A 21,903-nucleotide genomic window follows, 5' to 3' on the forward strand; every position below is an offset into this window, starting at 1 on the left:
TTATTTTCGACCTCCTTGAAAACGCAGGCGCAGCAAACCAAAGCAAACAAACAGAAAAACCCAACTAAACCAAAACCAAAACCAACAAACAATCCAAAGTCGATACGTATTTTTAGGCTTATAAATGGGGGAATCCCCCCTCGGATGTGGGAAATTCCCCCAAAAATAACGAAGCGGGGCACACCGAAAGCTTTGCCCATCGGCAGTTTTTCGCGGAAAAATGCCGGCCATTGAGCAAAGCTTTTACTTGACACACGCTTTTCGCACACCCACTGTGCGTCGGTGTGTGGGTGGGCCCCATTTGCATTTTACTTTCGTAGCAGCATACTATTACTATTACTAATACTAACCAAACCCGTACCGATTGCTAATGCCATTTTGTATTACCCACACAACATTTATTCCTAGCGTTCTGTTCGATTTGCATGCATTGAGTTAAGCCAATACCTATACCTACTTATATACTACTCTCGTAACCACTCGTACTCGACATACCAGCTACTACCAACTCTATTGCAGCCCCTCGATAAGTTATCGCCCTAGCTAAAGCTTGAGATTCGGCTTCAGCTACGGCTTTTTATTGTAAGCGGTAAGAGTCAACCAGCAATAATCCCCACCAAGGAGTTTATACACCTACAAAAAAAAAAAAATAAATAAAAAATACAACTACATTACAATCCGATTAAGGGATCTATTGAGGTCTTCGATTCCCGTCAGCGAACTAATGTTTATCATCTGCCTCCCGCAAGATTCTCCTTCAGTTCGATTATGTTTTGCGCAATTGATTCGGATAACTAAGTCTATATACAGGGAGCTCTGTCACAGAAAGTCAGCAGACATTCAACAACAACAACAATTACAACAACAACAATCAACACACCACAAAAACAACAACAACAAGTATCAACAAAAAAACAGCTGCATTATCAACAACCAGACCAAACTCATCTGAATAATTGGCCAAAAACAAATGAGCAACAAAATTCGCATTGCACACGATGTAGTGGAACAAAAAGTGCAGTAATATCACAAAAGCAAAGCTTCAAAAGTAACACTCTAAAAAATACTAGAAATATAGTACACAACCAGACGGGTTGAGTTTCTAGTGATGTAACGCAATAACTGTTTTTATTTACGCCACTAGTTTTCGATGATTTTTCGCTGATATAAAAATATATATATATACATATAATGTGTTCTCTATGATCTATGTTCTTATGGTTATTCAGTTATTTGTCTCGCTTGATTTAACCCTCAGTTTTGTATACCGATTTCCGTTCTACGACTCTAATCTGTCTCGTCCTCCCCTGGGGTTCCCAAAAACTTTGGGTTTCGCTATTTGAGGTTGGTGGTTTCCCAGAGCCCAACGTCGAGAAAAAGAATCTAGAGTCCAAAAAAATCCAGCGTCGCCAACTCACATCACCCTGCATCGTTGATTTTGAGTTTTGAAAAACAAATATCACTTTTTAAATTGGATTTAAAGGCAGTTTTTTGTAAGATATAAGACCTATTTATTTTGGAAATACATAAGATCCATAAATGTCTAGATACATTAAATCAAATCTTAAAATTTAATGAAAAAATTGGTAAACTGTACATAGTGACAATTGATTGATTTAAATGTCTAGGTATTTGTGGATCATCTGAGATTGTAAATGATAGGATCATCTATTAGATCACCACCTCCCCTGTAAATACGCGCACACACATCTGTATAAATATGTATTGTTGTCTCCGGCAGAACAAGAGCAATACCAGGCACAGTTCGCAATACCAGGCAGCTCGACCAGCTCCGCTGGTCACCACCATATCACACTACCACCACCACATCCATACCACCAGCGGCAGTCGCGCGGCTCGGCGGGCAGCATCCAGCGGTCGGTGGAGGTGCCGCCGGTGCCTCCGGTCACGCGTTACAGTGCCGGCAGCATTCACTCGATCACTAGCTCCGAGGGCTCATCGTAAGTCTCCCGAAATTCGAATCGCAATTTGGAGTATACTGATGTATAAGTATACTACCCTTCCCGCTGAAGGACACTCTATCTTGCCTGCCTCTGTCTCTGTCTCTGTCTCTCTGTTTCTGTCTCTGTCCTTGTATCTCTGAATCTGCGACTCTCTCTTCTCTCACTCTCCAATCTGTCCTTAAACTCTATATCCATTGGCTTTTGTATATGGTAATCTGTGTGGCGATCCCATCTCAACTTTTCCCTACAACCAAAAACTATTTCATCCTGCAACTTTCTCTTTAATCGATGTCTGTGTCTACAAGAAAGCGAGCCTGCATTTTTTCTCTAAGTGTTTTCCACTTTTTCTTCCTTGGTTTGGTTTTTGATACTTTGACTTGATTGTGTATTTTTCTGCCTTGTACTGTGTATAAATTGTGATTTTTTTAAACTTTCGTTTCAACTATGATTTTCAGCAATATCTAAAGTATATATATATATATGTATATAAAAAAAAGACTTCACCTTTCGATGTGTGTGTAAATGAAGGGACTAGATTAAGACACTAAAAGTGATTAGTTCAACAAAAAAAGATACAAATTGTAAAGAAGTAGATCGCTTAAGATCGCTGTGTAGAGAACCTGCTTTCTCTCATTTTAGCTGTTATAGGATTGTAATAGAATACTTCTTATCCGAACCACTCCGATCGTAAATTTCCTTACCTTCTCTGCACTTTTGCTCCGCGGAACGAAGACACTTGCATGCCACCATCGAACTGTGATTCTCTCTCCTCAGCACCACCACCACCAGTATCACCTTCAGTATCACCACCTATCACCTCAACTTAAAACACTGAACAACCAACAGCTAAAACTACAACATTTACTGTCTTTCTACAACTCCCTGTGTATAAAGAGTTCTTTCTTTCTCAAAAACCAAATCCTTTCTTTGTGTAAATTATGTTACCTAATTTTACAAAAGATCTTTAGATGAGAGATGATACAAGAAACCACCACCACGATGCTGTACTAAAGTCCTTTCTTTAATGTATCCCCTGTTCGAAAAAACCCAAAACCCAATCCCCAAATATGTAGATTTTCCCCTTCGTTACGCAATGATGGAGCCCTCAATGAGTTCGTGGATGGCCTGGGACCAGGTCAACTGGTGGGTCGCCAGGTTTTGGGAGCTCCCTCGCTGGGTGACATCCAACTATCGCTGTGCCACCAAAAAGGCTGTCTGGAGGTGGAGGTCATACGGGCCAGGGGATTACAGGTAAGTCAACATCTATATAAATAGTATTTCATTTAATATTGAACTTATTGCATCCTAATAGCAAAAAGCCCAATCAAAGATGCTCCCTGCTCCGTATGTAAAGGTTTACTTGGTGTCGGGCAAACGATGTGTGGACAAGATGAAGACCTCGTCGGCTCGCCGAACCCTGGATCCACTGTACCAGCAGCAGTTGGTGTTCAAACAGTCCTACGCCGGTTGCATACTACAGGTTGATCTCCCATCAATTTAAATTAATTTCCTTTCTTAATTTTTAAATGATTTATTTATTAGATAACCGTTTGGGGCGACTATGGACGGATCGAGAAGAAGGTGTTTATGGGCGTGGCGCAGATAATGCTCGACGATCTGAATCTGTCGAATATCGTGATCGGCTGGTACAAGCTCTTTGGCACCACCTCACTGGTCAGTTGTCCCACTAATATAGGCTTAGGCTCTAGGCGCTCATCCATAGCCTCACTCGACTCACTCAAACTCTAGTTCTTACCTAAACTGAACTCGACTTAAAAAAAAACTGAATTTTCAAAACTTAAAACGTACAAGCAAAACAAAAAAAAAACCTAAAATAGATAATTCGCAAATCGCAAATTTGATAAACAAAAACACTTGCATATATTTATATAAACCTACACACAGAACATATATTTATATAGTATTTAGCTCAACGTTTTGTTCATAGCAAGTTACCAAGAACAACAAATTATGCAATTTTGTAGTGCAATCAGTGGCAAAAAAACCTGTAAAAAGAAGTCCCGAAGATCAGTTTAAAGAACCAGCAAAAAATTATACCAACTAAATAGTATACATCAAAGCATTTGTTTTTAGTTAGCAATATACATACGCACTCCTGTAAATGAAAAGCTTATTAAACTCACAGAAACACACACAACAAACACAACTAACACCATGAGGCAAAGTAGAATGACAATTCGCATTGTGAACTGAATCGTTGAATGGAAAGTTGATCGAAAGCAAACCAATCAAAAGAAAACTGCAAACTGCAAACCAAATTAATACGAAAGTAAACCTTTTCGCAAGTCACCATAAATCACCGTTACCGTTAAAGTTACCGTTACTTCAACGTAGTTTTCACACAGACTCGTATAATACTCATATAGGTATGTTTCTCTATCCCCAATTACCCAAATCAAAACCTATTTTATAGAACCGAATCAAACACAACCGTTTTGCTTAGCATTTTTCTAGTGCATGTGTAGTTTAAAATCCAGTTAATCCAAGTTTGAATCATTTTATTTTACGATCCACACTAAGTTTAGTACGATAAGTAAATTTTTGCTTTTAATTGATTTGCAACGATTGCAATAACACTAATCTTAAACTTAGCTTTTGTAATACTATACAACATTTACAACTACAAACTTAAATATAAAATGGCAAATCCTGGCTAGTTACCTTAAGATATTACACTAAATAGAAACTTTCTAGGCCTAGCTCTTTTGAAAACCTATTTATGATCGATAAAAACCAAGTGCTGTTACCAACCAACTTTGAAACCACACCAGGGTCGTCCGATTGTTTGGGCCGGCGAATCAGTCATTATGGAGGAGCCGGGCGAATAACAGTTTCCAACACACTCGACACCCAAAGCAACAACCACCACAACGCTTAATTTTACAGCCACAACAACGAAAACACTTTAAGCACCCAAGCACAATTCAATTCAAGCGAACTCTAAACTGAACTGAATTCAGTAAGTGCACTCAAACAATTTATCAATTCAATCAATTCAAACTTAATCTCTAGTGCGCTATTCAACAAACAAACATTCCGCCACTTTGCCATTTTACACGCAACAATAAAAGAAAAAGAAACACAACAAAAAATACAACACAATGAATCTAATCTAATTAAACCCAAGTTAAAACCAATGTCAAAACTGCTACTAACCCACTTTTCCCGTTTCGAAAACAATTAACAACACCCACAGATTATCGCAAGTTGAAATTAGTTTGCTAATTGATTTATATATCCTTGCAGTAACCATTCGCCAGTGCTGTCAGCCCGGCAGCCAAATAGCAAAGGACCAAAGGTTAGCCTGCATCGGCGGATCCCAAAAAAAAAAGAGCCGCCCGATCCTCATTCGGCAGGTTTGCTGGCCTAAGCTAAGTCCACATCTGTTTTTTTTTTCTATTCTACCGCGAAGGAAGACTTTGAACAAATATAATAACAACAAGAAAATAAAAAGAAAAAAAAGGAAAAAAAGAGAAATATCTAATTTTTATAAGTCATGAAAACAAATGCATTTAAATGAACCGAGAACAGAGAACACAAGCAGAGCAGTAAAATGATTAAACGTAACTACGGAATACAGATAAAGGATAAATGTAAAGGAAGTCTATATATACATATACACATATATAAAGGATAACATTTGACAAAGGATACTTGTAAATTATGCATATTTAAAATAATTTTTATTACACACCTAAGATCACTATTATTTTCGTAATACGATTACTACGATTATTATTACTTAAAACTATTATTGATAAAAACATAAAAACCAAGAAAAAACAAGGAGAAGGTGGATAAAGATAAAGTTCAAGTGCTAATGTCTGTAATGCCTAAGCCTTAGCCTGAGCAGAGACGCAGAAGGATATAAATTGTTTATTGAATAACTAGCTAAATCTAAATCAGTAAAGGGAGTTATAGATTTTCAGAGATGGGAGTTATTTAAGTATATATACATACATATATAAATCGATATATACATAAATATATTTACCGTTTAAGCAAGCAAAGAACCACTAACACTTAAATAAGCCTAACTTACGATAAAACCGATAAAGTTAAAGCTTAAGATTAGGTAACTAAAATGGGATATGAGATATGTATTAATCGAAACCAAATACCAAAAAGCGAACAAAAAATATTTACCAAGCGAGAGATGAGCAAGTTTAACTTAATAATGCAAAATCTGAACTTAAGCTGTACATAGGATCCACACACGTTACAAATACACCACATCCGGATAACCGATAACCAATTACCGATTACCGATTACCGATTACCAACTACCGCTTCCCCGACTTTAGGCTTTATAGCTATTGTTTAGCTCTGCGCCCCGGCCAAAAACTCCGCAGTCACCCCAAAATGCACGAGTTTTTGTCGTCGGCGATGAGGACATATATATTTGAGGCAGAAGTATCTTATTATTTTAAACTTAGAGCAAACGAAATCTAACTCTCTATATGAATAAACTATATCGCGATTTTTGTTGTAGCTCCCCATCGCTTCACTTCTTCGCGCTTTTAGAGTCGCTTTAAAAACCCTTTTGTCGCCTTGGTTCCAATCAAACTTGCCTCGAAAACGCATCAAGTACCTTCAAGTTAATAGTGTGAGCTGTAAAAATCGTTACCTGCTTGCCAAAGATACACGTATGTACACGTACATTAGCATAGATGGAAAACGGGAAAGTGTTACGGAAAACCGAAAATAGTTTGCAGATTATTGCATGTTAATTTGAGATATTTTTTGGCATTTATTTGGGCAACATTTTGCAATGCATTCCTTGGGGAGAAGCAAACATATCACAGGCCTGCAGATAAATGATGGATGGTGGGAGCAGTTAACTTTTATATATACATTAGAACATAGGGCAAAGGACAGAGAACTACGATTATGAGACACCTAGCTATTGTTCCTATCCAGTTGTTTAGTGCTCGTTCTTTTTGCTTTCACTCATGGCTATATTGAGTTGAACCTTTCCGTCCATTCATTCAAATACACACACAGCTATAGAGAAACAGTTACAGCGATTGCAGCTACAGATTGAGGTAAAGTTAAATAATATATTGACATGTGCATATCCATCCAAGCAGCAGCTTCCTATATCAGAACTTAACAACTAAGAGATACGTAGAGAAAATGCCGAAACACAGGGAAAATGCATTCAAAATGTTGCTGCAAAAAAATCACAAAAACAAATCGCGCATCAAGCATACGAACAAAAAAAAACGGAGAGGGATTACGCGCTTCAGAAATTTGAGAAAAGTATAACTACCAGCGAGGTTTCCAGCAACTAATTATACGATATATAAGACAGAGGAACATACATTCAGATACATACATTATAGATAATCAGATTTGTACACTCCGCTCTTCACGAAACCCATACGAACTTTTCTATGATAAAACTCTCTCTATCTCTACCTTAATATTGTTTTCACTGCTCTCCTTCGGCAAACATTCAAAGATGCTTTGATTACTCAGCAAAAAACAGAAATTCCACAAACTTCGGCCAGGTCGAAGATAAATGTCCTTTGCAATTTTAATTGGCATATAAATAGAATAGATAAAACTGCAGTAACTTGGTACACTTAAAGCGAATAATTTGTAAAGGACATTTCTACCGTACAGTCATACCAGAAATTCTTATTAGGATTCCTATAGAATTCGTTACATTTAAGTCACACCAAAGACAAAAGCATATAGAAAATGTTAATGAAGCAAATGATATATTACGGCAAGTTATTTCAAAGGCAACCAATACAAGAAACAAAATGCTATTTACTAAGTTCAATTTGGATGACAGGCGACGTTAATACACACGATACACAAGATGATGACAACACGAGAATATATCATTTATTGCAAATGTTGAACAAAATTGATTAATGGGCGAAGGCCAGCGCTCTCGCTGGGCGCCCTGAACACCTTATATTGTATTTTAATATCTCGACAACAATCGAAGGTCGAGAAACGACAATAAACTGTGAAATGAATATGTAAAAACAAAATAAAAACACAAAAAACTAAAATTATATTAAAAATTGCGGAGAAGAGCATTATTAATATTGATGAACACAGAAACTTGAATTGTGTAAAACTAAAAACTAAAGAGAAAATTTAATGAGAAGCAACATTTAAAGAACAAAACAAAAGAAAATTCATTAAAAATTGTTTTCTAATAAAGCAAAAATTTGAGTTTTATTTGGAGGGAATTTTTTTAACTTCTTATATCTTAAAAAAGAAAAGAATTCAATAAAATTGAATTCGAAAGTTCAACGGCGGGATAGTTTATTTTCTGACCGAAATTATAATGACCTTTGCAAGGGTATATAAATGTGAAAAAGTGCTGGTTTAAGGTAATTTTCCGAAAAAGCCATTTTTCAGATCCAATTTAGATCGAGATGCTGATCAAGAATACCTAGTTTATGGGGTCTGAAGTTATAAAAATAATTAATCTCCCACCAATAAAAAACTCAATCCGTTGGGGTTTTACATAAAGCGGTGGTATTTCTTTATTTACCATTGATAAACCATTTAATCCGTATATTGTGTGTATAAATAATTTAAACATTTATTTTTTATATTATTAAATATAAATGTTTTTAGATGCATGCGCCATATCGGATACTGGGTTTAACCTTATTTTCATTTACAGGTTTGGCTCGCTTGCGCAAAAAAATTTGACCCAGGTTAATTAATCAAGTTTTTAGAGCATACTTAGTATTTCTTTTGGATATTTCGTTTGAATAATGTTTCAATCAATTAGAAATTATCTTACAAAAGTTGTTGTTTCTTAACTGTTGATATCTCGTATAGTTTAGTGCGTTTCTCAAAGGAACCAAGTTAATGACGACATACTAAACTATATTTATGGCCTACCCACTATCGTATCAATGCTATGAATTTCTCAAGCTGACTTTGGATCTCTTTTTACGTTCTCTGATGGATGTGCAATTCGAAATGTATTATATTACTAATCAGTCTTTATAACGAAAATAAATACGACTGGTCTTATGAATGCTCTACAAAAAGGATGTGCAATTAGCAATTATCGAGTGGTTGCTCACGTTGATTTTAATTAGATATAATTAATACCGGGTACGCTTAACCTTCGAGAGCAAACATCAGCTCCAATTAAAAGAAAAATAAAATACATTTATCTACTTACGCGGAGGCTCAATAAACAAAACCTAACAAGCGGGTGTGTGTATTGGTGTAAGGATATTCCAGCGTGCAAGAGGTCAAGGTCGAAAGTCTTGTGCGTGTGAGATATGTATGGGGCCGTGGATAGTATTCATTCGTATCATACATTAGATAATATTCATATTGTCGCTTTGTTACATTACATTTTACATTCATCTTAAACGTTAAGCGTTGAGAGACCATAGAAAATACTCGTACATATGCCAAAGCCTTGCTGGGTGTCTATCATCTATGCCGACTAGCTGAAGCATAACGTTTTTGGCTAGTTAGTGCCATAAAAATACGATTTACCACTTTACAGTTGATCCTTACAGTAAAAACCATACAATTGCTGCTTAAATTCGTATGCCTTTTGTTCCTTTTTTTTTAGTTTTAGTTTTTCTTTTTCGGATAAGAGAAATTGCTTAGGGGAAAATACTTGGAGTGCTTGCACATGATCGAGCTATGATATTTTATTCCTTTCAGATTAATATTTATTAGGGTCTTACATTTAGCTATAGATATTCATTCATATATGATATGATAAACTTTAGTTTACATTGATTACTTAAACACGATTAGCTTATTATCTTACACATTGTATACGAGCATAGCATGTATAAATATAAATATATATATTTAGATTTAGATTTAGACGTAGATGTAGTTGTAGTTTAGATTTAGACATAATTTAGGGTTTAATTTATCTGTTGCGTGGGTCGTCTACATACTTGAGTGGATCATCGTCAAGGCAAAGCAAATGAAGTGTAATTTAATTCGCATAGGATTCGGTAACCAGCTGATCCTTTGGAAGATTAGTGGATTTGGTATGGCTTCTCTTTTGGGCCCGGAGCTGTACAAAAACCGAGAGGCTAACTTAGAGCGATATGGTTAGGGATAATGCTAGAGTTCTTCGTTCCGATTGCACTACAACATATTCGATTAAATAAAAAAAAAGATAAACTGCTTACTAAATTGATGATGCCGTAGTGCAATCAAACTTAAACTTAGAGTAGAACTGCTTAAAAGGTTTTCCAGGCTGGGATTGCATTGGGTTTGCAGTAAGTCTAAGTTCATAGTATAGTAGATGAGCCAGAAGAGGGATTCCCCACCATCCTAGTGCAGCTGGGCCGTCACATACAATCCGCAATCCTGGTCGGAGGCCATCGAGTAGTTGGCCGAGTCCCGATCCTCCGGAATCGTGGGATGCGTCTCGTGCGGCAGCTTGGCGAAGGCATGATGACCGGCTCCGTAGCCCAGGTGTCCGTATGGCGACTCAGCCGCCTTGGTCACATGTGGCAGACGGCGCAGGAAGTGCGGATTTGAGTAGCGAACTCCATTCGGCAGCGTTGTATGCGGCTGCTGACCACCACCACCACCGCTGCTGTTTCCCATTGCCACGGAGGCATTGGCATAGTGCATGCTATTCGGGGTCATGAAGCTGGAGACCTGTGACTGCGGACCCATGGAGCTGGTCATCGCCGAGGTGGAGGCATAGCCGCCTGCACCACCGTTCCCGTTGAGCTGCTGGCTGTGGCAGCCCACCGGCAGCGGCATCGTGCTGCAGTGAGCCGTATAGTCGAACTTCTGCTCCGGCATCGAACGCTGCGGCGGCAGGGTGGCACTATTGATGACCGACGTGGATGAGGAGGCGGTGTGAGCGCCACCGGAGGGATCGGCATTGAAGCTGGACATGCGCATATTGGTGCAACGGCCGTAGGGCTCCTCTTGAATGGGCGGCTGTGGGGGGCGTGGCGGCGGCTTGCTGTTGGCCCGCGGTCGTATGATAACCTCCAGCTCACGCTCCTCGCCCGAATGAACGCCGCTGGAGGACTCGGATGGGGCACGTTCCGGCGGCGAGGTGGTGTTGGTGCTCTCGGTGGTGGAGGTGGTGTCGCTGCGAGGCGTCAGTGCCTCATTGGGAACGCCCGAATCGGCGCGTCGGAGGCAGCGGGGTGTGGAACTGGAGGCGATCTGGGAATGGGGATAGATTGATAGATAGAGAAAGACACACACGTTGGAAGGTCAGTGAAAGTGGCTTGTGGTGTGGTTTGGATTAATGAGTGATTCTAGGAGGTGACGTGGCTTGGGGGGTGGAAATCTGCTTCAGTTGCTAACCGTCTGCAAGTGAAAACGAAATCAAATCAAATTCGAGGAGCCAGTCGAGACGGAGGAGCTATCCATCAACCGGAGCACTAATTCGGACAGTGTCGCGTTGGTTTGCCCCAGACCAATCCGCAATCCACAATCCACAATCCCCATTCTCCAATCCCGAATCCCCATTTCATGTCGCTGTCTGTGGCCCTGGCACTGATTTATGCTGTCTCATAACAGCATCCATAAATCTCATGCTGCAGCTCTTGCTGCTGCTCCAAGGGGCATGCCACATGACATGCTACACGCCCCTACACGACGACGCATCATCGCCGCCGCCCCCTCGCCATCCCACATGCAAATCACAAGCAACAACACACAATTATTCACTATGCACTACGCTGAAAGGGGGAATACCCTCGCAGTGGGTTCACCTCCCAAAAGTCTGGGAATTCAAAATAGTTGAGTGAGTTTTTTTGACTGCCTGGTGAAGGCAAATGAAAAGTTTTCCGCTATAAAACAACTTTTAAGAAATATTCACCTACTATCAAAGTGAAAAGTAAGTTTTTGGTATTATTTTTCAGCAAAAAATTATAAAAGCTATGCATGTGGCATTTTATGCAATTTATGTAATCACAAGCTCGTTTAAATATATTTAAACTATTAATGAAAACCAGTAAATTTGTATATTAAATATTTTCAATCTCTGCAACTAATTAATTTGTTTTTGAGTTCTAAAAAGAATGTTACATTTACTTTGCTCCTAGGAATGTTTATTTATTCTGAAGTAAAAATCCTGCTATTCTTTTTCCTGCTTCCCCTAGTAAGAGTATCTATTTGTATTATTTAGCCACCTCCTTAATTGTTCCCCCAACTTACATGCGCTTCGTTGGTGTGAACGGCGACCGTGACCGGAGCCAAGGGGCTGACTAGATGCTGATGCTGGTGCGGATTGCCCTGCTGCTGGAGAGGATGATGCTGGGGTGGCTGATGCTGCTGCTGCTGCTGCTTCTGCTGGAGAGGATGCTGCTGTGGCTGCTGCAGCTGCTGTTGCTTTTGCTGCTGCTGCTGCTGCAGCGAGTGCTGAAGTGGATTGTGGTGGTGCTCGGGCGACAACTGCATCATCTCCGGCATCGCTTGAGGAGCCCGTCCGTAGATGCCGTTGTGGTGGTGGTGGTGGGGCGGCAGCACCGCTGGTGGTTGTGGCACTGGTGCTCCCTTCATCGGCAGCGGCGGGGGTGGCGGCGGTGGTTGCGAGTGTGCCTGTGCCGACGGCTGTGGCGGCTCAAGATCCCTGGTGGAGGCGTATGTGATGCTGTCATCGCGCACACAGGCCAGCAGCTTTCCCTCCTCGGAGATGTTGTCGTCGCTGATGCCACCCAATCCGCTGAGGTTCGCATAGTCGTGGGGATGTCCATGGGCAAACAATTGAGTCGACCGCTGATGTTGCTGCTGTTGCTGTTGCTGTTGCTGCTGCTGATGGTGATGATTGTGTTGGTTGGCCGACGACGAAGACGACGGTGGCGGTGGCGGTAGTTCATCGTACTCGGAGAGGTGGAGCAGGCTGACCCCCACCGAAGTGCTGCTGACGCCCCTCTTTATGCTGCCCATGGTGATGCCCACAACGGCTCCGGCGGTGGCTGCCCTTAGTGTCGCGTACTCGCCGTCGTCAACTTCCCCCGCAGCACCGGCAAAACATATCGAGGCTCCACGGCTCGTATGGCTGAAGGAGGACATCGTTCGGGTTAGTAAGTGCTACACAATCAAATTAAAATGTCGCCTGTGTTGGTTGTTCTCAGGTTTGTTGGTCCACTCAGGAAACAGAACGAATATAACATTTTTAACCTATCTGGCATTTATTACAATTCTAAGCCCCATTTAGTTACAATCAATATAACGCATTATAAAGCAATCAATTAAGCCATGTATGAATAAAAATACTAATTTCACACAGTAGTTTTTAATTACAAGCATGTGATATATTTTATTTTCTACTAGAACTAAGCTATATATTATCACTATAAATTTAACTAACTGAATAACTATTAATTTCACTGTTTCGGCTATTCTGACTTGTCTGACATAAATTATAATTATTCTCCCATTAAAACTAAAACTATTGCCTAGTCATATTAATAATGCATTTTTTAAAAGAACCTTTAAAGCAATTTTTAATACTTCGAAAATTCGTTCTGTAACCCTGATTTCATTTAAGCCCTGTCTGTGTTAGTTCAATGGTTTTCCGGTTAGTTAAACAAATTACCAAGGAGAACAACAAAAAACAACGACAACAACACGGCGACATCGAAAACAACAACAACACAAAAACTGCGAGCGCATTGTTTTAGTAGTAATTGTTAATTGAAATTCAATTCGCCCACACTCAATTAGCTAGAGTTAGTAGTAATTAAGTTCTAGTAAATCAAACAATAGTAAAAATAAATGAAAAGAATCGTTTTTAAAAACAGGCGACAAGCGGAACAAAATAGTTTCTCATCATTATCCTTCATCCTCTATACATACATGTCTCTCTATATATAGATATATATGTGGATAAATCGTTTTATTTTTTGTTAAGTCGAACAATCGTTTTAGTGGACAAACAAAAGCTTAAACTAAACGAAAACACAATGGTGGTTATACAAAATGGCGAATGTCAGAAGCACGCACGAATCTGAACTGAAGAGAATAGTGCTGGTAAATGTGGGGTAAATTAAGTGTGGTAAAATGCAGCACTAATGACTAGTGTTGGGCTATTAGTTTTCAATAATGGGGCATCGCCAAAAAGGTGGAACGTGCAAAGGAAACACACCGATAAAGTACAAAATGAATGGAATTAGCAGTCTAGAAAAACGGAAAAACAAAATAAATCACATGAAATTCCTGAAAAGTGGTGCTTGGTTGTTTAATGTTTTGGGTGATTGCTTTAAATTTTTTTTCAACTATTTCGATGGTAGTGCAGTTTGTGTGTATGTGGGTGTCTGTGTGTGTGTGAACGAAAACTAAATGAAACTAGTTGCTATGGTTAAGAGTTAAGAGAACGGACAAATACGGAGCTTCGAACCCGTAATGCATTTTGTTTGGTTGTTTTGGTAGCTAAAAAACGATTTTTTACCGCTTGCCATCAGTTTGTTCTTGGTCACCAATTAGTAGGACATCATCAGACGTACTCGTAACTTCGTTGAAGGTGACCTTCAGCTTGGGCGAACTGGGCGTCAATTTGGGCCAATAGATATCCTCCTGGGCGGCGAGTCCCATTCCCGTACCGCCCATTCCCCCATTTAGACCACCACCGCTCATCCCAAGTTCCGTGCTGGTGGCGGTGCTCATCATGTCCGGCTTGGAGTCACCACCATTCACGGTGGTGCTGGTGGAGTTGCAGCCACTGCTGCTCGAATTGCTGCCCGTTCGCTGGCCACTGGACATCAGGAGCGGCTGGGCACTGGCCTTTCCCAGCAGGCCGCCATAAGTGCTGTCCAGGGGCGGGAGCTTAAAGTGCCAGCGCCGCTTGATGGTCAGGCACAGCCAGATGACAATCCACAGCAGCAGGTGTGTCACCCCGACGAGAGCTGGAAAATCAAGCAAGAAAAGCGAGAAGGTTGGACAAAAGGTGAGCAAGTGCCGGTGGAAACGTAATACGGTTAAGACCCATCAGGCGTATGACAGCTTAATTGGACCGAGTCTGCGATTCGATTGTCTCGCTCCAAGTGCCACTCAATACCTCTCCTTTGTCTCGTCAGCAGGATTATCTATCCGGCGATTAACGCGCAGACAACCGCACTGCCAGTGTCCAAACAAGCCCGCTAATTGGCTTGGGCCACAAAACATACTTCGAACCGATTTCAAGGCGGCCATCCCAATTATGCAGATTTGAACCCCGTAATCAAATGGGGAATAAGACAATGAACAGATTTGTATCACGAACCCGCCGGCATCAACTATCTTAAACAACTCAATCTGAATTTAGCGAATTAAACTAGGCTGGGGTGTTTCCAAGCTTTATCTCGTACTTAATGTTGAAATTTATGTTTTGTTTTTTAAGATTTTACTAATATTTACGGAGTTTAAATGGAACAGTTAATGATTGGAATCCTGTTATTATCTTTAAGTTTATTAAAAATAATTTATCATTCAAATGTATGTTGTATTTAAATACTTTAGGGAGTTTATCCTTTTTAAGTTTCCCTTTGGGTCTCTTTTTTAATTTTGATGTAATGAAAACTCTAATGCAATTCTAGTGTACTTACCAGCCAGAAAAGTGGGACAGTGCAGGTTGTTCTTGTAGGTGGCACTGAGATCGTTGAGCAGCGGCGCCTTCACCACCGCCAAAGCAAGGACGAAGCACAAGGATGCGCAGTGAGCAAAGTAGATCCAGGTTTGATGGCTCTTCAGGGTGATAATAGAGCGATCCCTCATCCGCGTGGCCAACCTTCCATGTCCATACAAATACATGACCATCGAAGAGGCAACCACCAAGGCGGTGGCCAAAAGATACAGAGCCAAGGTGACAACTGCATTTAGGATTAAACCAGGTTGATGCACTGGCATCGCTTCGGCGTAGATCTGCAGTTTATACAGATTCGACACACCCACATATCCCAGAATAATATCCAAGGCGGCCACGACCATTTGGAGGCTGAATACGCAGGCAAAGGCCTTCGAGGTGTTCCAAAACACCGCCGGATAGCGAACGGACCAGACCAACAAGGCGCACAGCAAGTTCACAAACTCAGCACTTGGAGGCTGGGAGAAAATGGCCACATCGATGGGTTTGTCGATGCCAAAGAAGAGCTGCAGCATGCCGGCAAATCCATCCAGCCGGACGTAATCCTGGCCAGATTTCGGGTTCGTTGGTGCCGCCGGTGGTGAAGGGGTTAGAGCGGGCACGGCCTGGAATTCCCCATCCTCGAGCTCGAAGTCCTCACCCTCCTCGGGTTCCGCCTCATTGGACTTGGCCACAAATTCACTGGAATTTATATTGGCATCGCCGAGCAAATATTCCGGTTCGATTTCCACTCCAGCTGCTCTCTTCGAAATCCTTCGCTTCTGGTTCTTTGGCTTTATGGCAATGATCTTCGAATTGGATGCCGAATCGGGTGTTGAGGGAATAGGGATTTCCGGCAGAACTTCGGGCTTCACTCGATGGATGCTGCTGTCCCGGGTGGTGGTCTCCTCCTCCTGGAAGCTCTCGAGGATCGCCTGCTCGTGGGAGGCCACATGGTGACGACGTGGCTGCTGTTGCTGTTGTCTCTGCTTGTTGTGATGTTTGTGGTGCTTTCTTGATTTTCCATGGTGGTGATGCGGTTGTTTGCTACTTGTTATTTCCAAGGGTTTTACGGTTGTTGTGCTAGTTGAAGAGCTACTGCTCATAGTTGTCGTCGCAGCCGTGGTTGTTGTCGTTGTGGTGGTGCTAGAAGTGCTGGTGGTGGTGGTGGTGGTGGTAGACGGTGTTGTACTTGAGCTTGTTGATGCGGTTTCTTTGCCAAGGGTTCCCAGCTTTTGCCAGTTCTCCACATCCAACTTGCCGGCTGTGGTTGTTGTCGTGCCAACCGCCTTCCTTGGCGGCAACTCATCGAAATCGGGCATGATAACAGTGCCCTCCTCGCCAAGTTCATCCTCCTCATCCTCATCCCCGCCACCACCGATGGCCTCCTCCAGTTCCTGGCGCTCCTCCTCGTCGATATCTTGATTAATTAAATCGGGCACTTCAAAGTATTGGCCCTTGCCCGCATCCAGTTTGCCGATTGTTGTCTTCGTCGTTGCCGTCGTCTTGGCCGCCGCCTTTCTGTTGCCACTTGCCGCCTTATCGGGTCGCAGGTCGAACAAATTGTTATTGCCCCCGGCCGGCGGCACTCCTCGAATGGCCGTGAACATCGTATCGTTGAAGTAGTCCTCCTCGTCCTGTTCCAAACTGTTTGCGGTCAGGTTCAGTCTCGATTGGTGGTGCTGTTGCTGATTCTGCTGGTGGTGCCGCTGGGTGGAATAGGGTGGTGTGGGACCCACCACCGACAGGGCCATCAAATTGCGTCGATTGATCACAACAAAGTCCAATTCAGTGGCCCAAATTTGCTCTGCAAATGGAGAAGATGGAGGAGAGTTAGTGATTTCAGGGGTTGAGATTGATGGCTGCTCAAGTATATAGAATTAATTGCTTTGAACTCGCTCGAAGCTGGCGAGATGCTTTCCCTTCTAATTGGAATACATCACGCCGGATTACATGGTAAGCACCTGTTAAGGACAACAGCACACACACACACGCACACCCTTTTGCATAAACATGAGTGAACAAGATGCTTCCTGTCTTTCACTACAATCTGCCATCATCCGTGGAGCAATCGTTAATTAAATGAGGCATCGATACTTGCAGGACTTCCATAATCCACGCCCTGTTGATTATTAAATGCGAGGGGCTGACTTTCTTTGCCGGAATCTCAATGAATACCAAATCAAAGCGGGCGGAAAAACCAAACCCAATCGATGAGCGAACAAGACAATAGGGAATACAGTCGAAAGGCAAATGAAACACTACCCCTGAAAATCCCATTTCCGTTCGACTGCTGCCCAAATGGGAAAACAATGCGCCCAATTTCGGCATTAGGTTCTATGGACGTCCAGTTTGAAAGCTCTAATTAGGAGCTCGTCGAAGTCGAATACATATGTGCACAAGATACCCCTTCTCACTCGATCTGCTTATGGCGTCCATTATACAACCCCGACTTGGAAAACCGAGTCGATATCTGCGCCGTGGTAGCTTAACGCTTGCTCGACGGCCGAGCTTAATATCCATGTTTATTGCGGTCAAGTCTGGGCGATTTATTGGAGTGAGCTGAGAATAGGGGATTTTCCCCAGGATTTTCCCACGTTCTCTTGCAAATCTCTAGTGATTTAAGTTGTTGAAAACCCGATCAGGCAAACCCTTGAACACAGTTCTTAAGTTTAAGTGCTCTACTTTTAATTTACAAGAAAAGCATAATCTTAACATAGCTTAATAGCTTTATTTTCTCAGACTTACAAACTAAAATTTCTAGGTTTGTTTATATGTTATCAAAACTTACAAACTAATATAATATTTGAATAACTTGTTTGCGAGAACATTTAATGAAAATGCAAATAATTTAATGTGTTCATTGAAAGGCAAGCATCCAAATAATTAATCTAGGCACTTCCGTTGACAACAAATTCCCTTCAGGGTCAAAACAGGTATCTCTTCAACTCACCTACCACCAAAACCTCAATACTTTTCCACCCAGACAGCCCAAAATCCCAATCAAATCCGCCTTGAAGTCGCAAATTTGTTTGTTTTAGCCCAGTTAAGTCGACGCTGAGCTTTGTGAAGACTTCTCCTCCTGAAAGCTTTCTAATTAGTTTACTTTATGATGTCGCCCGTGGCAAATATATAGCACCTATAGAATGGCCCACATAATAAGGAAGCGGTATAGAAAAAAAGAGCGGAAATTTGCCAAGTTAACACTTTCATAAAATAATTTATTAGTCGAGTTGTTTTAAGAACATTTACCCAGCGGGCGGTGGGAAATAAAAGAAAGCTGGCGAAATGAAAATTGCCGAGCAAATATTAAAGACAATGGCCCAAAACCGAAGGACGAAGATGGGCGAGAAGAAGGCAACTCGAAGACCAAAAGAGATACAAGAACCAAGGCGGGATTACAACAATGGCTGCCATAATAATATGTCGTTGCTGCCATTGTCGTTGTTGTTGTTGTTATGGCCAAAGACGAGATGCTGGCGAAGCGGCAAGTGGCTCGTAAAACCGACAACACCGAAAATCTTAAGATTAACCCGGAGGCCTCCCGCCACATGGCATCTAACCAGCCATCCAACCACCCAACCACCCACCCAACCACCCACTTATGCCACCCATTCCTCCCTCTTGATTATGCCAATGACAATACCACCAACGAGAACGAGCGGCCGAAAGGACGATGTACGAAAAACGGAGAAGGAGATGCAGAAGGAGATGGAGCTCTGGGGATAAGAGTAATGAAAATGCGCAAATCCAACTCCGGCCACGCCCATCGGAGGCGGGGACTTCCCGCTGCGGTAATAGTTGCGATAAGACGGGCCCACAGCATCCAAGCGTTCAACCCACCTCGCCTCCTTCCAATTGCTGCCCCCTTCTGCAGCTCAAAATCGCGCTCGTTAAGTCTTTAGCATGAATAATGATAAGTTCTCTGCTGGAAGCTAAGCCAATGTACAGTTGCGGTGGGAAAATATAGTTGTGGCATTTTAAAAAGCTATGACTAATTAGAAAAATTTATAATAAAAGCTCAACTTTGTTTAACAAAGCAAAAAATAATTAAATTTAAATAATGGCATAATTGAAACAGAATAAAAGAGTTGAGAATTATAAAAGAAAACTCATTTACAGATATTTTTAGCTAATGATTGATTGACCCTTTTAGTTTACTGTTTCATTTAACTTGATTATTTTTTTGTTCTGTTTTTTTTTATTATATTTTGTGGTGCTACCTGAGATTTGTATTGTTCATATAAGCTTGACCGCTGCTGTGCGCAGAGTCCGCCCCCAACGGACATTCCGGGGCCAATGTCTTGAGCCACTTCCGGAGCACCCGTCGAGAAATCCACCCAGCGTCATTTCGACCCACCCAAGAACCTCGTGGTAATCTGAGCGAGCCTGTTTAGCAGCCTTTTATGCGCTCAATATGGCGTTGGACGGGGGCCTACTGCTTTCCATCCACTTTTCCCGCTTTCCCCACTCATTCTCATTAGAATTTTCATTTGTTTTTCGACGAGGATGTCTGCATTAATTATTTATGAGTGCAGGATGGCGTTTAAGTGATTTCGCCATCAAATTGTTCTTCGAAGTGATTTTTGTGTCATCTATTAATGAAATGAATTAAGGAATTGTGACCACTTCCTGTCTTGATTTATTTCCTTATCAAATAACTTTCATCTCGGTTTTTTTTTTTTTTTGTGTCGGCAACAGCTGCAGGCCGTTGAGAACTTTTTTATTATAATATTTAATAAGTTTTCGTTTTCTTTGAAATGCAAATAAGACAGTTTGGTGGTTTAGAAGAGGATAATAAACTTTAAGAGAAATCTTTGACTTAGTTTTGAGTGTAAAAATCCATTAAAAAGTATCCAAGATTGGGGAAACTTAAAACAGGAAAGATTTAGGAAAAGCCATTACATATTATCACTTTTCTTCCGTATTATCTTTTTATTGCTTTATTCTTACCACCTTAACTTTATTAACCCATAATTTACGGCTTCCAAAAATAAACACTGAAAATACGAAAATTGCTCTAAAGTCGTTAAAGTTCTTGGTAAATTTAATAAAACGTAATAATGAAATGCATTTGTGGCCACATTTTCCACTTCTTTGATGGCTTTTCCTTGCAGCATTTTATGCGAGTTGGGCGAAACTTTTAAAAGCATTTTTTATGATTCGCCCCGGCTAATTGCATCATATTTCTGTGGTCCCGATTTCACGCTAATATAAAAGTTCGCCTTGCCTCCCACTTATTAGTTTCCAGGGCCCCAATAATCAATGGCTGTCAATCAAGTTGCAGCAAACTTCTAATTGCTGGCTGAAAATCATAATTCTCAACTTACAGGCATAAGCGCATCATCGACCGTGCCGACAGGCCAATCTTGGCCAGCTTAAGTCTTTAAGGATGTCAGGCGCGTTGACAAATTGCAAGGGACACAAAAAAAGGGCAAAAAGGGAAAGAGGGAGCGAACCAGAAGAAAATAGAAGAAAACGGAGAGAAGCCAGGCAGCCAGTGGAGCGTGAAAATGGCCAAAAGGAGTCGCGCAACAAGCACTTAGCTTGACCAGCTGGCCCCTGGCCACCAATCCATTCCCTTCCTCCTTGGCCAAGTGCAACTTTAGCTTTGACTGCACATTTTATTTGTGCCAATGATTTTCTAATTTAAGAGCGGGGTGTGTGGGTGGAAATACAATTTCCCGCCCAACCATCGACCACCGTAGAATGTCTGTCATCGACAAGGGATCGACTTTGTGGGAGCAAACCAGCTAAAAAAAAAAAAAACTGCAGAGTAGCAGCAACAAAAACGACAACGAAATTAATTGAAAAATCACATAGAGAGGAGCCAGCAGCATGCAAGTCAGTCAGTCAGTCAGTCAGCGGGGATTTAAACTCATCTCCTCATCTCTTCATGGTTTTTATGATGCCAATCCAACCCATTGCCCCGCTGTCGATGCCACATTTTTAATTTAGTCCGCGCGGCAACGATGGAACGTCGATGCCATTGTCTTTTTCGCCCTGTTTCCACCGATTTCCCTTCTGCTCTCCATTTTCCCATTGGTTCAATAAACCGGCCAAACGATTCCGGAATGGACCAACTGCTGGCTTCAACTGCAACTCGTTCCCACTTTAAATGTAGTAAATTTTGATTTGCCTGCCGACGGTGCAGCTGCAGCAGCTTTCCATCATTGTTTTGCCTATCGCGTTTTTTGTTCCTCCCTTTCGCTATTTCAAACGGTTCATTTGTGGCCATTTAGCCAAAGTTTTGTATTTAAAAGGGCGTGTCTACTTTGCAAAGCGGCTTAGAAAGTTACAGCTCATTATAATCCCTTTTGTATTGGGATTTATAATGAGAACTTTTTAAATGGTTGATAAGTAATTGTTTGTTTTCGT

At 41.4% G+C, this 21,903-nt stretch overlaps 2 protein-coding genes across 12 annotated transcripts in view; one reads left to right on the top strand and one right to left on the bottom strand.

The window, feature by feature from the left end:
- LOC108087138 (regulating synaptic membrane exocytosis protein 2) overlaps positions 1-8,175 on the top strand; it is a 46,159-nt gene extending 37,984 nt beyond the window's left edge. For 5 of the 7 annotated variants that reach the window (XM_017184340.2, XM_017184338.2, XM_017184339.2 and 2 more), the window contains 4 exons: positions 3,038-3,215; positions 3,277-3,444; positions 3,507-4,351; positions 5,232-8,175. In XM_017184340.2, coding sequence (XP_017039829.1) covers positions 3,038-3,215; positions 3,277-3,444; positions 3,507-3,713 — 553 coding nt within the window. In that variant the 3' untranslated portion in view covers positions 3,714-4,351; positions 5,232-8,175. Of the gene's footprint in view, positions 1-1,741; positions 1,962-3,037; positions 3,216-3,276; positions 3,445-3,506; positions 4,352-4,756; positions 4,945-5,231 lie in introns of all 7 variants that reach the window. The other 2 variants (XM_017184342.2, XM_017184344.2) reach the window with 2 other exon arrangements.
- Positions 8,176-8,466: 291 nt separating this feature from the next.
- LOC108087220 (protein tincar) overlaps positions 8,467-21,903 on the bottom strand; it is a 61,646-nt gene continuing 48,209 nt past the window's right edge. For 4 of the 5 annotated variants that reach the window (XM_017184495.2, XM_017184497.2, XM_017184494.2 and 1 more), the window contains 4 exons: positions 15,509-17,332; positions 14,377-14,830; positions 12,141-12,984; positions 8,467-11,141 (listed from right to left, as the gene is read on the bottom strand). In XM_017184495.2, coding sequence (XP_017039984.1) covers positions 10,284-11,141; positions 12,141-12,984; positions 14,377-14,830; positions 15,509-17,332 — 3,980 coding nt within the window. In that variant the 3' untranslated portion in view covers positions 8,467-10,283. Of the gene's footprint in view, positions 11,142-12,140; positions 12,985-14,376; positions 14,831-15,508; positions 17,333-21,903 lie in introns of those variants that run through there. The other variant, XM_017184498.2, reaches the window with a different exon arrangement.

Source organism: Drosophila ficusphila, unplaced genomic scaffold (genome assembly GCF_018152265.1).
Source record: "Drosophila ficusphila isolate 14025-0441.05 unplaced genomic scaffold, ASM1815226v1 contig_791, whole genome shotgun sequence".
Taxonomy (NCBI): domain Eukaryota; kingdom Metazoa; phylum Arthropoda; class Insecta; order Diptera; family Drosophilidae; genus Drosophila; species Drosophila ficusphila.